Here is an 18,543-nt window from a genome sequence, read left to right on the forward strand (position 1 = left end):
CACTGCTTTTGGATCACAGTGTTTAGGGTTATTAATTATTTATCATCGAGGAAAGTCGGCAGCGATGATGAATGAACAAACACACACACACACACACACACACACACACACACACACACACACACACACAGTGTTTACAGCTTATCAGCTATAAACAACCTCCTTTTAAACATTTCTAACTTTCACTTGAATTCTACTTGAATTCTCTGAGGAGCAAGAAAACTGTGATTCATGCAGCAGCTGGAGCCAAGATTTTCCAGGATGTTCCCAACAGCACCTTTCTGCTGCTGCTGCTGTTGTTGTTGGAAGGTGATAATAAACAGTCAAATAGTTTCACTTGAATGCAGCACTGGATTTTGCACTTAAATGCACCAAATAAAACATTCTGAATAAAACTGCACATGATCTGGATGGATTCAACTGAAAAAAGTTAACAAGGAGGTGAAAAACTGCACCAAAAACATAAAAACAGTCTTAAAAAGTAAATAATCAAGTCTATTTGGCTGCTCTTATCGCTTTAAACCCTGATATTTGGCCACTAGTTCAACGTAGCTGCATTTTCTTTCTTGTGCTTTTATCTGTAGATGCAAATCACTGGATTTTTGCAGATATCTGATGTTTTCCAAGTCATTTTGGCCAATTGCTGATGCATGCACATATTTATTTCCACCTAGTTGCAGAGAACATCAGATGTCTTGATCGCCAACTGGCAGCTGCAGACACAAAATACGATGCTTTTTACATGTAGAAATTCAGAAAAACATGGAAAACATGTCCTATGTATGTTCATGTTTGCTTATCTGCCTGACAGTGTTCATTTTTGCTGATATGTCATTTAATTTTAAAGCCTTGATCTTTCCATTTGTGCTACTTCATATTTCTACTCCACTACATTTCAGAAGCAAACAATGCAATGTTTCATAAACAATGTTAACATATTTATATGGTGTTTTTAAGTTAGAAGACAAATTATGAATAAAATTAGCAGTCTGCACTATGGCTGAGAAATTCCACCTTCAAACTCCAGTGCAGCGTTTAAAGTCTTGAAGATTCGGACTTTAAAGGAAGGAAGATTTTATTTTTCTGGAAAAACTTTGAACATTGATATAGAGAGATGAGTGTTTAGGGGTTGAATCTTTAATATTACATAAAATCCTCCTGTAATGCATTATTAAAAAGTGAACTACCAGTATGTAAATTAGTTAAAATTAGCTCCAACTGCAGCAGCATAATGCTACACATCAATATATTGGCTATTGTGATTCAGGAGTCATTTTCTGCAAAATGCATAACTTTACTTTTGATGTTTAAAGCCCTTTTTGTAAATGACACTTCTTTTGAATTTTTATTGTAGGATATTTACTTTTGATATGTATTTTTGCATGGAGATATCATTAATTTCATTGTTTCTTCTATCAAACTTATGAAAATTGTGCAAGAAATCGAATTAGAAAAGAAAGGACAGACCTTCCCTTTAGGAAGTACTGCCTGTTTTTTTGCCTGTTAATTTTTTAAATCGTGTAACTGTGCACTAAATACTAATAGAAGACGAGGAGAGATGCTTCATTACCGGCAGGAGCAGTGACCGTGATTAAAGGTTGAATTTGTGAAATATTGCTGCCAGTTTTCAGCACCACCAATTTATTTCTGCTCTCGAGTCCAAATTATCTGAATATCTCTGCACCTCACCAATTCTGGTGCATCTGCAGCTTAAACCCAAAACAAACTGTAATAAAAACTTTTTTATTACTCAAAATATTTCCTATAATTTCAGCAGTTGTAGTGAAAATGTTTTGGCAATAAATCCTTCCTGAGAATGAAGCGACGACACATAAGAAGAAAATGTGTTCTAATTCAATTTTCAAGCAATTTCAGCTAATTTCTTGGAACGAGTTAAATGTTTTCTGTTTAATTTGTAGAAACTACTCAAAAAACATCTCCAGTTTCTTCTGTTCATGTTAATGTTTAATAAATGCATGTATTAATAGCTTTAACTATTATGCATACTGTATGTTTGTAACAAAGTAAAAGACTCCCTTTGGTGATGAAACACTTTTTACCTCATTAACATGTCTTTTTTTGTTTTTTTTGTTAAAGATTAATAGACATATCAAGAGCACAGCTGAGCAAATCCACCCTGAAACTGTCTTAAAAACACAGATTTGGAGAGCAAGGGTTTCATATGTAATGAACTTAAGAAACCATTCCTGTCAACTTGCATGACAAATCCACTTTTCAAGGAATTTCACTTGGGTATTTCTATTTCTGCTGCTTCATATTTCTACTTCACTACATTTTAGATATAAATGTTGTAATGTTTCATAAACTACATTTATTTAACGGTTTTAATCATTACCTACATTGTGTGTTTGCATTTTACAACAAACTTGAAGGCGCCCTTCGGTGAAAATACAGTTGTTTACCTTGTTAACATGATCATAAGGAGTTTTTTATACATAAAAAGATGTATCATGAGCATTTCCACCATGAAACTGTCTTAAAAACACAGATTCGGACTTTAAGGATTTTGCATGCCATGAATTTAAGAAACCAATTTTGCCAATTTGCATTAAATTTTCACATAATTTCAGGACATTTTTTTTGGAATGAGTCAAATTTCTCTGTTCAATTGGTAAAAACAATTCCAAAAACATCACCACTTTCTTTTGTTCATGTTCACATCTTCTAATATTATGTACTGTGTATATTTGCATTGGACAACAAACTTAAAGGTGCCCTTTGGTGCAAGTCCAGATTTTACCCTGTTCAGAAGGTGTTTATCTATTTATTTATTTATATAAGTCAGAAGATACATCATGAGCAAAATAGGTAACAAACTAAACCCTTTAAAGGACACTCATTGAAAAACTTTGAAATTTAAAATGTCAACCCTAGAATGTTATTGGAGGATACAAGACTTTCTTATTTTTTGTGACATTTTTAAAAATTTTTAATCTTCATGTTGAAATTTAGGGTCAATGAAGTTAAGTTACCATATATGGTTCCTTGATCGTTAGTGGTAAAAAAAAAAAAGAAAATTCCAAGAAATGTATATATCATCACTTGGCACAACTACTCAACTGTAAAATGTGTGAGTTTTGTCAACTAACCATGGTTAGTTTTGACGCTTCAACTGAAAATATGGAAGAGGACCGAACCGCAAGTCCATCTTTTTCCAACTTTGGAGAAAAGAGAAAGTTTGAAACATTCCAGGCCTCTGCTGATTGGTCAAACGCCACGATGTCATGTTCTGTAATGTAGTGATGTTTGAAGATCGGCTGGGTGAAAACCACATGCTTTTCGACCTCACTTAGAGGCAGATATTAATGTGTGTGGAAGATACCAAATATGATCACTTGCCCTATAAAGGGTTAAGAAACCAATCCTATCAACTTGTATTGCGAATCAAGTTTTCAAGTAAATCCAGTAATTTTTTATTTTTTTTGGAATAAGCCAAATTTCTTTGTTTAATTTGATAAAGACAATACAAAAATACACATAACCAGTCTTTTATGTTCAGAGTTTGGTGAGGTGGAGATGTAGGAGGAGGAGAAGGAGAAGAAACCTCTAATCCTCTTTAGTCTCCCCCAAGGCTGAGCTGGAGCCAATCTAGCTATATTACCCTATCTGCCCCTGCCCCCTATGGACTTCTGGAGCTGATATCCCATTCGATACGCTGTATACACAGCTGTCTCAGTGCCAGAGGGGAGTGGTTGTCATTGCGCTCACCTTTCCAGTTATTACATGCTCAGTGGTAGAAATCTCATTCCTCAGTGGCACTTTCTCTTTCTGTCTGTCTCTAAGTTCTCTGATGGTGACTGTCTCCTCATATCTCCTTCCCTCTGCCACTCCATTCAAAAGGCTTCTCCCTGATAATACTTCAATGTCAAATCCAGTCAGAAGGCTGTAATTCTCAGTGGGCTGTGTCTTTGGCAGGCAGCAGTGCTGGAGGAGCTCCCTGCATGTGTGAGATAATGCTGCATCCGACTGCTGGGAATTTCAGTGTTCCACCAACGGGGACGACAGCGTCCCCCGTGAATAACGCGAGGTGGAATAAGTGGAACACTGAAGCAACACACATGTGCAGGATCGTCGGCGAGGCGTGTTTACATACTACCAGACACTGTGAGGAGTTTGTGAGAAAAGTGTCTACATTTGTCTCACGTAAGTACCTGCGTCATTACTCACAAAGACGCCTTTGGGGGGAAAAAAAACAGAGTTTGGCCACAAAGGGACAATGCAAGCTTTTGACTGGTAGCCATGGCAACAGAGGAAAGGCAGATAAAGGGCTGCCAAGGAAAAGCCACGTTTAGATTACAGCGTAAAACACTTTCATTTAATCTTAAATGGCTGTCGTTGGCAGTCTCTGCCGCAATAACGGAGAGGTGATGCAGAGGAATAAGAATGATTGTGGGATGAGTCATTACAAGTTGGCAAGTAAATAGTAACAGGTATGTGTTTCTGTGAGGCAGAGAGTGACAACGCGTTTTGCCAAGTACTAAAGGGCAAGTCAATATGTTGCTGTATATGAGAAAAAGAGATGGAGAGAGGGGAAAAAAGCGGCGAATGTAAAAAATGTATTAATATACAGACAGGTGACAAATTAAAGGAAAAACCTGAAACATTGACTCCTACAGTGATGGAGTCTGGTATCCTGTGGGGGTTGTGTATTTGCATCATACTTGTCCCTTTAGAGGGATGGGTCACTGGAAATCAATACAAAGCTGATTTGATTTTTCACCTTCAGCCTGTGATGAAACCTTTCTATCCTGATGAAAATGGTCTCTTCAAGGATGACACTGTTAGACACACATTGATAGACACAAGGGGCCACTCTATGGTTTCACTGACTACCTATGGGAGATTTTCGACCAAAATGTTCATCCAAACACCAAATGAGAGAACAGCTTTAAGAAGAATAGTGTTCAAAGTGTATTGAAGCTGTTCTGGTGGTGGCCCAACACCTTACTAAGACGCTTTATGCTGGGTTTCACTTTAATTTGCCATCCTGTCTGCATATACATATGTGAATGTGCAATAAGCTGTGGCGGCTTTTTGCCTCTTGAATGGAAACCAATCAGCCACAACGTTAAAATCACCTACCTGATGTTGTGTAGGTTCCCCTTGTGCCATCAAAAACAGATCTAACCTCAGGGAATGTCTTATGGTATCTGACAACAAGATGGTGGATACTTTGGGTCATGTGGGCTTAACATGGTTCAGGCTTGTTTGAGTGTATCCTGTGGATGCTTGATTGGATTGGGATCTGGGAAGTTTAGAGGCCGAGTCAAGATCTTGATGCTATTTCTAAGCAGTTTCTTGCATTGTGGTAGGATACACTGTCTTGCTGGGAGAGACTGCTGCCATTGAGAGTGTGCTTGGTCTAGAACAATGTTTTAAGTAACATACATATGAATGCCAGGACCCAAGATTTCCCAACAGAACCGTTAATAGTATATAAAAATGGATCAATCCTTTGTGACATCACAAATTGGTTTTCTTGAGGGGTTCTGAAACTCAGTGCAGTGGCTTTGGTGTCTTAGAAGTGCTGGATGTCTACTAACTCTTGGCTAATTCAAAAATAATGGCCTTGATGCCATCCTTTGTCACTTAAAGTGGCCATATTCTTAATTAGGGAGGTTGTGGAAAAGGAAGTTGCAGCTCTATTGCCTTTGGTGCATGAATTTGTAGGTCAATGGGTGAATGAGAAATACAGTATAAAGTGTTTTGAGTACCACTAAGGTGGAAAAAGTGCTATGTTAAAGTGCATACTATTAAATTATGCACAACATTAAACATTAATACAATTCAAATGGGCGACTTATTATAAAATACACCCGCAGTGTAAGTGTCATAAACAGGAAAATTAGCTACAGAGACCAAAAGTGTTTTCTGCACAAGGTTGCAAACATGTTTATTTTTGCTGTAAAGTTGGTAATTTAAACATGAAAGTCTATGGGGACTGACTTACTTTTAGAGGCAGCCTCAAGTGGACATTTGACGAACTACAGTTTTGTAACACATCATGTTGGTGCTGCTCAAGTAGAAAATTGAATTGTAACGCAGTAAACACTACTACACACTTCACCTGTCAGTGATTCTACTGTTGTGGCTGATAAGTGTTGGTCTTAATGGGCAGCAGTGTTCGAGGACACTTCTTTAGTGCACTCAGCTGTAGGTTAACATCCTCAGAGTCCTTCACTGCCACCTATCTCGTCTAAAGAAACAGACAGAAAGCATGCAAGTGTCAATGCGAGTGTGAACACATGCACATGTAGTGCTCGTCTACTCACCTGATATTTCTCCAGAGGTTCTGTCAGTAATGCGTCTCCAAATATTGACCGGCAGTATTCTGCCATCTTAGCCTGCTGCTTCGGTCTGAGAGTCACAACACACAGACACAGACGCACAATCAGGATTTCTCTACTAAATATCAATATTCTTTGTACGCATGTTGCCCCTCAGTATCCCTTTAGAGTCGTTAAAGACAAAACAACTAATCAGAATCTTCTCTCCTGCTCTTTAGATGTTGATAAAAAAAAAAAAACTGACTGATTAGTGGTATTGACAGGCTCAGTGAAGGAAAAGAGCTCATCAATCAGGTCAACAACAATCAAAGCCTCCGAGTCAAAACTACGTGCAGACTTACGAGTCTACGTGGTTCTCAAAAGACAGGATGATGGGGAAAGGTGACGTCTTGAAGGCACACTCTGCGATAGCCTCGATCACCTCCTAATAACCAAACAAAGACAGAAAACATTCAATAATGCAACCACAATTTAGGTCGAATAAACACACATAAGGCAGAATGTTGTATTATTATCAAGACAATATAAAAGACATTAGAAACTATTGTGGTTTATGCAGTAGAGTCACACAGAACCCTTTCGAAAACCAGACGGGTTCCATATCTATCTTCAATGTTATGACTCCCTACCATTCCTAAGATTCCTGAGAGCCCCAGTCAAAGAAACTGACAAATCTGTTGAAATGAAGAAGTGCAGGAGAAGGAAATAACCATTGATGAGAACTGATGCTTCAGTGCCAAGTAGATACCGAAACTGAGAAAATTTGCTGATACTTGTTTTGTAAGGTGCCAAAGTTACTACGAGCACGGCAGCTGTCAGAGGTGTCCTTCTAGAGGTTGCGATTTTTCATGCGATTGGGTAAAAGCAGGTGAAGCAACAGGTCTGGCGAGACTTATGGGGAAAAAACACACCTCAAAAGTCAAGTATGGCATTACAGCATCATTCTAGTATCAGCAAAACTAGTGGGAACTGAGTAAAAACATCAAATTAGGACAGCCCAAAGATGGACTTCAGTATCCCAGCTATGACTGGGTTTTTGAAGTATCCTGTTTTTGTGTTTCCGTATTTAAACAGCATATCATGTTTACTTTTACCTGTTCACAATTTATACATATATATATATTTATCTTGCCACATGTGCACATTTAAAACTCTACTTAGCCTTTATTATATCTTTATTTTTAGATTTATTGTGCTTTTGTAATTTTGTAATTCTTGTCTTGCTTCCATTGAGTTGCTGTAACATGTAAATTTCCCTGGTGAGGAACAAATGAAGTTTCTCTTATCCTGATTTCAGAAACCCAAAATAATGAAAATCCCAGTTATCAAAGACATCTGGAAACTGTTTATTGCGTCCATATGACCGCTGCCAACTAGATATGTCACCAGGACCAACACTTTGATCCGAAGTCCATACCAAAATTCTGAAATGTGACAGTACTAATTTTCTGCAAGCTACAGAAAGTACAGCTGTTAATTTCCACAGAATAGCATCACCAATTGCAGGTGAAGCAACAGGTCTTGCAATAAGCGGGAAAAAAACGCTTCAGAAGTCAGGTGTTGAGTGGATGACCAAATACACGTCTACTACTGGTGTTGTCATATTTAGGACAGAGAGAAAACACCTCACAAATGATGACGAAACACAAACTGACCGGAGCAGGTCAAAGACAAACATCCAGATCTGTACACAGACCTGAAGCTGAAAGTATTTCAGCTGTTACTTTATATCACCAACATATTTCCTCATTCTTCACACCCTGAAATGGTACTTTGATGAACTGTGACAGCCACATTTGTTGTAACAAGGATCCACACAAACGTAGCAATAGCTCATAATGTGAAACTTGTCAGAGGCTCAGAAAACATAACAAAAACTCGTCACAATGAAACCGGATGAGTGAGTTTCATAACACAGCATTGGTTGTTTTAAATACTTGAAGGCTAACTCACAGTTGACATATTTATTACAACTAACCAAATTATTATTTGCATCCATTTTTCACAGTTAAGGCAGCTGGGCATTGCAGTAAGCTGCCATAAAGAAGTTTCTATTTTTTTGACACAATATTGTTTTCAACATCAGTGCTTTCTTTTTTAATACTTGGACACTAAATCCAAGTTTTTCCAGGTAAAAAAAGTTGAAATATGTTTATTTTTTGTTTTGTATTCATAATTGTAGAATTTTAGCTGTGTTGGTACCGACTACCACATTTGTGCTATTACGTCCCTAATAATATCAATCATTGCATCTTAGACATGTTCTCTCACTGAATTGTATTATCGTCCTATTTCCTTGTGTGCTCATATGATCTGTGCAGGGAGTCAACATAATTATCAACAATGTGGAAGAAAATCTCATAATATATGTGAGAAAAAAAAGCTTTTTCTCAGCCATTCCACAAATTTGAGCGTATGTCTGTTTACGGAAATGAGAGCTGTGCGATGGGATGGTGTCGCTGCTCGGCTCTGGTGAAGACGGTTCAACATCTGATATCAGATTTCTAAGCTGCTGATTGACTCAATTACAGAATCATTAACAACAGTGTCAGCTCAGCTAATGCCTTCATTTCCATTTGCTCCATCTCCTCCAATAAAAATCTTTGTCTGTAACTCAACCCTCTCCATCTGTAGCTGTCTTTCACAACTTTTCTCTTTTTGTATTTCACTCTCAGACTAATTCCATTAGGCTCCTTCTTCTTCTTCTTCTTCTGTTACTCTCATTAGATGTAAATTTCCTCTATCAATCAGTTCGCCCATCTCTTTCTTCTTTTCTCCTGACACTCACTCTGCCCTTACATTTCCATGCCTTTCTCCCCCAATAAAAGCATTTTTTTGTCTTCTTATCTTCTGAGGCTTCAATTAATTGCCCCTCAGCGCCTCTCTTTAGGGCTATTCAGTGCGTCCCCGTCCCTTACGATTTGCCATCTGCTGCATGCGTGCCCCACTTTTGGTTTTTCTCACGTCTCCTCCAGCTCTGCTTTTCCTCATACTTTTATCTTTATCTATATTTGCTTGCTTCTCTGCCTGCGTATTTCAGTCCCTGCTTTATGTACTGATAGTGCAGTTAGAACAGCAAAGATTTTCATGGAATTAAGGCACGTAGATTAACGCATGTAATGTGCATTCAACACCTAATAATTGTCTTTCTTTATGTTGAATTTACTAATAGCGGTTCAGTCCAGTATTGCCTTGCATGAGTCATATTGCCAATCTAAGCATGAGGAAAATGGCATGGCAGGCATGTAATTCAGTGAACTGTTATCTCCCTGATAACAGCTACAGTGGCCTAATCCCAACCTCCAGCCTGAAGCCTAAACACTAAACCCTCAGAGACTTAGCTGACGTCACAGCTGTAGTTTGAGTTTGTGAAGGCTTGAAATGGAATAAAAAGGAGGACCGAGACTCACTATCATGACAGCTCATGTTTCTTGAAAACAACACATCACAACAAAATAAAATTAATTTGGACTCCACAAGTTTTTCAGCTGCGTAATTGGTTCATACCTGTAGATGATACTACAATAAAATGTCATACAAAAATGTCAGGAAAGCCGTGAACATCTATAAATGCTTGTTTGAGTAAAAATAAAAAATTCAAAATGAAGCCAACGCGGAAACGCATCAAAACTGCATTCTCTCTAACAGCCAGCAGAGGGCGACTTCTGGTTGCAAAAAAAAGTCTGATTGTACAGAAGTCTACGAGAATATGAGCTGACTTTTCACTCAGTTTATGACCTCAGTAAACATTTTCCTAATACGTTGAAGGTCTCGCTTGCTAGTTTATAGTCTTCTTCAGGACAGCATGACGTTCATTTAGTAAATTATGGTCCTATATAGAGGGAATTAAATGATAAAGCAGGGAATGTTTTACGACTGTGCTATCTTGTTTTTCACTTTTCACACATGGTTTCAAAGAACACGATGTTGGTGACCAAATTCAAAACTTGATGCTTCATAATGATAGTTCACAAACCAATGGGTGATGGCATGGTGACATCATCCATTTTATGCATACAGTTTGTGTACATGTTTTCAGGAATATGACAATCATATAAAATGCAATCAACTGTTTGCTAGTCACTCAGAAAAGTCTGCAGAAATGTGCACTCAGAAAGAGCATTAAACAGTCGCCATCTTCCCCTTTATGCTCTTGATAATTTGGCAGTGAGACAGAGTTAAACCCTATAAATTAGCGTCTCAAAGTCCACGAGTCTGGGAGTGTGGAGATTGCTATTGGGCTGATGTTTACTGTTCTCATCATACTTGTCAGAACTTTATTAAGCTACAGCAAACACAATGTGTTTGCTCAGCATTAAAAATACAACTGCAAACAAGTCATTCCCCACATTTTTTGCCAACGGATCCTTAATAATGTTTGCAAAAAAACGTTGAACAAGAGGGAGCAGCTGAGGTTAACTGTTGGACGAAGAGGTTTAGGCAAATGGCTCCAACTCCTCAGCAAGGTAAGCAAACCCTTACTGTTCCCTGCTGCATTTCCACTTAGTGTCCAGTAACTCCTTTATTAAAATGATGTGACACTGTTTGTAAACGAATACACATCTCTGTTGTATTTCTAACAAATTAGCTGCCAAGAAGTGTTTGTTGTTGTATTAAAGCACAGTTTAGTCACTACTACTAACCACATGTGTCACCAGATCAGCCAAGCCTGAACTCTTTCTGACGAATATTAAGGTAAAAGCAACAAACACAACTATCCATCGACAACAGGAAGGCAGTACTGAACAAATACACACTGAAGCAGCTGTTGAATGTTCCTCACATAATTTGCTGTGCAACCTTAAATCTTGGTGCATGGGTGAAAAAGTGTATATGTGTGAATATGCAGATGTTTTTTATAGGTGGCTGACGATGCATTCACATGTAACCTAAAAGTGTGCAACTGGGGGAAAATGATGTTCATCAAACAGACTATTAGAAATGAAAATTTAATGTCTGAGCCCCAAAAGCTGCCAAAAACACACCATTTATTAGACAGAAACTGTAAAATCTACAAAAAAAGAAAGTCAGATTTTCAACTATCCGACAATCATTAATCAAATTATGTGATCTGCCTTTCCACTGAGAAAATTAACCAAATCTAAGCTTAAAATTGTGACATTTAATCAAAATGGCATTATTCTTTTATGTTTCTTTTTAACATTTCTTTTAGACATCTACTTTGTGAGCTTATGTTTTCAGTGTGTTTGTATGTGTTGATTTTTATTGTTGGAACCTGTCAAAGAAGAATTTCTGTTACCATTTGGGACAGACAGTAAAGTCTATCTATCTATGTATCTATGTATCTATCTATCTATCTATCTATCTATCTATCTATCTATCTATCTATCTATCTATCTATCTATCTATCTATCTATCTATTCACCTCATTTCAAAATTTATCAAAATTAAATCCAGAGCCTGTAAAAAAAACTAAAATTCTGTGGTCCTCAACCCAAGTGTGAAGCCATGACTGACTCAGCTGCAACCAAAAGTCACATGACAAAAATTCTGCTGAACTGCAGGCGGTGTTCACACACAGCAGAGAGTGTGGATAAAAATAAAAATAGGAATAGAAAAAAAATATAAATAGCATGTATACCCACCATTCTTTTTCAAGTATTAGTAACATCTGTGAAAATATAGGACATGTTGATCCCAGAATTTTCCCAATTTTCCCAAAAATAAATAATAATAAAAAAAAACCAAGTTTTGTTTCATATGTTTTTGTGTTATTCCTAGTTGTAGTCATTGTTGTGCTGCTTCTATAGAGGTGCAGGACTGTATGATGCAGTGAAAAAGGAGCCCAAAGTAGGTGAAAATGCGATGGGAGCAAAAACACCTTAGGGTTCAGAGGAAAGTTTTTCAAACAGTGCATTTGTGTGATGAGTCTTCGGATGCTCTTTTTCTTTTTAAATGGTTACATTTGGGTTGTTGACTCAACCAAATCAAACTTTATTTGATGCTGGGGATGGATCATGTGCACAGAATGTGGCTTCTACCAACTGTCAGCAGGGTATATTGACTCGACTCCTCCCCTCTGTGTCTACACAAAGACATTAAAGTGAATCTTTACAGGCTTCCCAACCCCCCGCCTCTGCACCGCCGCCGGTCGGCTCTCCTTGTGTTACCTTGAAGGAGATTTCAGTTGTCATGGTGAAGCCATGAGTGATGACGGGTTCTTCTTCGGTGGTGCGACCCTTCCAGCAGTCCAGTTCGATGCAGCGGCACCCGGACAGGAGGACCTGCTTGTACATCTCCACAGAAGAGTTGCCTGCAAGCTGACCGGCTGCAAAAAACACAAATCCAGGTAAATGCAGCACTGATCCCCCAAAAAGCACCACAGAAGCACTTCCTCCCACTTCTCAGGAGCTCATTAACTGCATTAGTCGCTCAAGTAAAAACAATACAATTGTCGTTATCTGAAAAAAAAAAGGCAAATCCCATCACCTTGTCATCATTAGCGAAGCAATTATGCCTTCACATTAGTGCTTTCAAGCCACAAGAGTGGAACTGTGTCAAAGTGAGAGGCAGATCTGTGTTCTCACCTCAGGTGGCATCATTAATTTACTCTGGTTTTTTTTATTCCTTTCTGCTTCCTTTCCTTTCTCTGCTTTTGACTGACATCCTCACCGTATCCATTTACATTTACTTTTCTAAATGAGTTCACGTGTCGTACTCTGAAAGAACCATAGCTTTAATTTACATGGGATCGATAGGATGAAATGCATCAGCATGAATGAATGAGATGCACTGCGAGGTCATTTTATATGGATTCTTGTTATTAAGTTGTAAAAGGGACAGAAAAGCCTTTTACATTGCCGGCATAATATTTGTCACTGTGAAAATACGTGAAGAAAAATGCTGATTGTGAGGAGAAAATCAAGGACCTCTTGTTTGTTTTTCTCATTTCGCAGGCTATGAGGCCGGGGCTATTACAGAAATTCCATTTTTTCCATCGCTGGAGAAATCTGATCCACTTGAAAGATTCAATGCTCTCTGGCTCCCCCCAGAATAGATTTGAATAGATGAATTCTAATATCCACTGAAGAGAAAATGCCCTCTGTGTTGTGCCTGCCATGCAGTTACTGTGACTACCAGCCCAAAGAAATATTTAAATCATGAATATCAATGAATTGAGTCTCATGGCACGACTTGATTGGATAACCTCTCGAGTGGTAACGCGGGAATCGGAGGCTGACATGCACCGGCGCGTTTGATTGACCGACCCGTGTGAGGTTTGAAGCCGAGCGTATTCACTTGTGCGACCGTAATTGTGCTTTTAAATGAACGACTGATCCGCTCATTTGTGGGAGGATAAAGGATGCGCCTGTGCAATCAGCCGGGAGTTAAAATCCACTTGAGTGCGTGAGATGCACACAGCTACTTACTGTACATACAAAGTAGTCTTTTTGTGCGTACCTGTGAGGTATGTGTTGTGCGAGGAGTTGATGAAGTAGTGGGAGAGGGGAAGGGTCATGTCTTCACTCTGGTCCAGCTTCTCAGGGGGGATGATGCTGTTCTCTTCCCCGTTCAGATACCTGGCGAAGCCTTCCACCGAGATCTGACCTGCAGAAACACAAATAATAACTTTGACAAACTTAAATTTAATCCAGACACAAGCTGAAACTCCAATTTAACACCGCAATAAACAAAATTAAATTAACTTTATAGTAATTTTCATGGAATTTTTCTTTTAATTTTACAGATTTTTTTTTCAAATACACAAAAACATAAATAAAATCACAAAAACACACTGTCATCTTACAAGTGTAAAATAACAAAAAACTGTAACTAAATTTTCTAGTTTAAAGTATCTTGACACAAAACACACACACAAACTTAGTGTAATTTCACAAATACTTCCTTTTTTCTTTAATAAAATCAACTGTTTAATTCAAGTTTAATATCACAAATTAATGTCAACATTTTTAGAATTAGTTTCCACAAAATTAATAAATATAAATCCTTGCTTTATCATTAAAGACATTATAAAGCTAAATAAATACTCATGATCTCGTAAAATTAAGGCTTGAAAGTGCATTTTAAAAGTAGAAAATGACTGTATTTTTGCTGGATGGTTATTTTCTGTTATTTTACAGTGTTTTTTGTGTCCTCGCTGCTAGAATATTAAAGTTTGTTTTTTTGTTTGTTTGTTTGTTTTTACAGTTTCTTTATAGTGTATGAAAAAGACTGACACAAACAGTGACTTGATCTGACTAATAAGTATTGTTTGAAGAACCCATATTATGCACATTTATAGGTTAAGAACAGCATTTTTGAGGGTCTACTAGATTATGCTTACCTGCTTTCATATATTTCCTCATATTGTACATTGCTGTAGCACCTCCCCTAGCCTCTTTCTAAAGTCCAACTAAATGTATTAACACCAGCACAAAACAACAACGGCATGTGGAAACCAGCGATGAAAACACTGAGAGCGGTGAATGGATGTGTGTCATGTGTGCTGCGGAGGTGTTTAAGGTGCAAACACAAAACAAGAGTGATGTCAGGTGAGACTGTGAACACATATGTTGGCCTTTACAGCTCTGAAGCCTCAGGTGAGCTGCATTACCTGACAACTCTCAGCCATTAGCCCACTCAGCCACACTAAAGCCTTATGCCCACAAGACTAATATCACCTCAGGGACCACATGTGATTCATAAATTACCTCCTGTGCACATATGAGATGAGCAAAGTGTGTGTTTTACTTGAATTAGTTGACATTATGTGTGGATATGATACTAATAGGCTGATGACAATGACTGCACGCTGCCATCATTCTTCCAGATTTTGCTCTTCTGATGAGTTTGAGCTGTCTGTGGATGGGTCTCCAGACTGTATAGTTACAGGAGACTCCTTAATTTGCACCCAAGAACGCTTCAAACTTTGATTTCTAATTGCCGATGCAGCCTCCAAGATTTTCAAGCAGGAAAGACATGCAATTTTTTTTTTTTTTTTAAAAATGCCAAAAAAAAATAAAATCACAAAACTTCTGCAAAATAGAGCAGCTAATTTGCAGAGGAAATTTTACTTTACAAATTACAGAGACGGTAGATTTGCAGAAAACTAAGATCACAAACAACCACCGAAATGATTACAAATCACGAAGGGTCACCAGATTTTAGTAGTCCAGTGCTAAAAGAACTTATGACCACATTCAAGACAGAAAAAAAACCATAATAGCATAGCATAGCATAGCATAGCATAATAACATAAAAAAAGGGAAGAAATAAAACCCACAAAGCAGAATATGGTCTTTTAAAGTCTCCAAAGCACAACTCAGACCATTTTTTTCAGCCTCAGTGCTCTACTGGCATCCAGACCTACTAAAATACACATTAAATTGCCACAAAACTGCTCAGGTCGATAGGTTCCTTCACTATAATGAACATGTAGTTTTACACCAAAAACGTATTAATCCACAGCTGTAAATAGTCCCCAGCATTCTCAAGATTCTTCATCTTCAGTAGAAATAAACGGGCGCAGCAACAGACAGGATAAGAAAGTCATAAAGTATAGCCAGATGGACGAGCATATTGTTGGTTTTGATCTTTTCGTGGGATTTATTGACAACTTCAAGCATACTGAGCGTGATGCATGACATATGGCGGCGTATGTGCAACTGGTTCTGAGACTGCTTTCTCCTTTTGCAATGTCTAGCACGAAACTTGAAACACAAACACGCACATTTAAGTGTTTGTGTTGTGTACTGCAGGTGTATTCAAATAAGCAGCTGCAAGACTGGTTAAATTACAAAAAATGTTTATAATGACTGATTAATGCCACTTTGAGACTGCATTAGTGGCTGTATTTAGCAGGAATTCACTGTTTGCTGAAAGCTTTCGTGGCTCATCCTAAAAGCCCCTGCCTTAGTGTTTTAATTTCTCACATTTTACTGTAGGTGTGAGTCTTAATTATTAAAAATTCATTCTGAAAAAAGCTCCTTTGTTCAGCAGGTAGATTAAAATTTGAGTGCTTTTCTACATGGCAGTGCTTCAGTAGATTCAACCAGCAGTGCTCCCGTCTGTAACAAGCGATACAGTGATCTGAAGGAGCCGAACTGCCCTTGAAGTTTCCTTGTTTTGATTGTTTGTCAGAGTCACTCATGTTAAGCTTTGCCTTTTCGCTGTCATCGCTGAGCTCATGTCCTCAGTGAATGTGCCTGAGAAAGCGAATAACACTGAATAAATAAGTAATAAACAGCTGCACACCTCCAACCATCTCGACACAACACTATGATTATTTCCATATGCATCACACCTGCGTAGATTAAATTTCTAAAAGCGAGTGCTCTAAACCACAACGCCTCCTCCTTCCCACCTACATGCACACACACTCACTTGACGTAGCACTAAATATGCTAAGCGATGCAAGCTTGACGGGTGCAGCAGGTCCCTCCGGCCACTTTATGCTAATTAAAGCGGTGCCGCCCTCTGCAGAGTTGCTGGACTAATTAACGCTGGCTGCTGTCTGTGACATCTGAGCTCAGTCACACTCAGCGTCTTACTCCCTGCTGGCTGTTAGGACCTTCCTCTGCCAGGATGAGACAAAGAGTTTCACCAGCTCTCAAGACATTTGTAGGTCAAACAGGGAGAATCGGTGTTAACATAGCTGGGATTATAGGGGAGTCTGACTGACACCCTACAGGTGGTATTCTAAAGGTGAAAGAAGTGAAATACTGCAAAGGATGTGCATTCTGATTGAAAAGGTTCCATACTGTGCCTCTTTTCAGCAAATTATATCAGGTCTCACATGCACTCAGAATGGGTCTTTGTTCATTCAAAATATCACAAAAATGGTAAATTTTACCATGACTGTATATGTCCTGCTTAAATAATATCATAATAATATTAAAAATATAAAATGTAATAAATTAAATCAAAAAATTAATTATTTTTATTAAATATTTCAGATTATTATTGTATTATTTTATTATATGTCGTCTATATGTATAAATATATAATTTTTTTGCATATTATTATATATGCTTATTAGATCTTATAATTATAATAAAAATATTGAGATATACTATTTAATAATAATAATAATTATATAATTACTGTTCTAAACAGGCTGTTTCGGTGTCTATAGTTGAGATTCCTTCAGGAAGAAGACTCTCTCTGATTCTGATGCTCTCGATTTCCATGCTGCCATATTTTTTGGCCATTTTTGACAGGTTAGTGAAGAGACAGCCAGGGAAGTAGGGAGAAGACCTGCAGTATAGGGCCACGAGTGGGAATGGAACCCATGCCGCTGCGTCGGGGACTGTAGCCCCTGTTCATGGATCACCTGCTCAACCTACATAATATGTCAAACTTAGTATGCCAAAAACACCCAAATGTCCTACCACATATGGTTGGACTGTGAAGTATGCTAGCCAGCGTGCCTTTCTAGCCATTCTGACCCACAATCCTTCACGGTTATGTTATGGTGTTTCAAGCGACTATAAACAAGCTTGTGCCGGTAACATTGCATAAACAGACAACAGCTCATTTTGCAGTACAGACTGTGACGGTCAAAGTTTAAGGTGCATTATTAAGATGATGCATAATCATACTGCATGAAACAGCAGACTGTGTATTGTTGTGAGGAAGGCTGTAGTATGTACCGAAAGTTAAAAACAAAACCAAAAAAAATTTATTTGGAATGCAGCCCAAGCAGTTGATCATTTTACATGGAAATATTGCTAAATTTACAGTCCAGCGTCTGTTTTCAACTCATGTGTTTGATGAGTCACTTGCAGTTGTGAAATCTTTATTGCCATGGTGCAGGGCCGCAGTTTGAAAACGGTTCTGAATTGAAGGCTGGATAACATGTAATCTTAATGGGCTGCAGTCATGTCACTATTTCATATGCATTTCATTGACAACAGAAGCAGAAAAAATCTTAAAATGAGAACAGTTTTATTGAGAATTTGGCTGAATTTAAATGTATATATGAGGGCAGAGAGCAGGAGAGAAGCTAACAGATGTAAACACCAGCTGAGTTTAGGTTGAATTGAAGCACAACAGGTGACATGCAAACACACAACTGAACAGTTCTTGTCTATTGGTCTCAATTTAAAGTTTCAACCATCTCTTTCTGTCCACAGCTTTACATTTTCCACAAAGCTCTAACCTGTGGACATACAATCAAAGCTAATGGTAACATAGCTATAAGCAATTCACCAGATGTTCAGTTCCTCAGATGCTAAGATTGCATGAAATCTCTTGTGTTCACTCTTGCAGCCAA

General features: G+C 38.1%; 1 protein-coding gene across 4 annotated transcripts in view; it reads right to left on the reverse strand.

Moving 5' to 3' along the window:
- Positions 1-18,543, reverse strand: part of LOC111569671 (1-phosphatidylinositol 4,5-bisphosphate phosphodiesterase beta-1) — a 177,750-nt gene that overhangs the window by 42,213 nt on the left and 116,994 nt on the right. For all 4 annotated transcript variants that reach the window (XR_008603516.1, XM_055015912.1, XM_055015911.1 and 1 more), the window contains exons 10-13: positions 13,731-13,877; positions 12,440-12,597; positions 6,650-6,732; positions 6,294-6,378 (exon numbers count right to left, since the gene is read on the reverse strand). Coding sequence is in view for 3 of the 4 variants with exons in the window: in XM_055015912.1 (XP_054871887.1) it covers positions 6,294-6,378; positions 6,650-6,732; positions 12,440-12,597; positions 13,731-13,877 (473 nt within the window). In the remaining variant the exon portion in view is untranslated. The remainder of the gene's footprint in view (positions 1-6,293; positions 6,379-6,649; positions 6,733-12,439; positions 12,598-13,730; positions 13,878-18,543) is intronic.

Source organism: Amphiprion ocellaris, chromosome 12 (genome assembly GCF_022539595.1).
Source record: "Amphiprion ocellaris isolate individual 3 ecotype Okinawa chromosome 12, ASM2253959v1, whole genome shotgun sequence".
Lineage (NCBI taxonomy): Eukaryota > Metazoa > Chordata > Actinopteri > Pomacentridae > Amphiprion > Amphiprion ocellaris.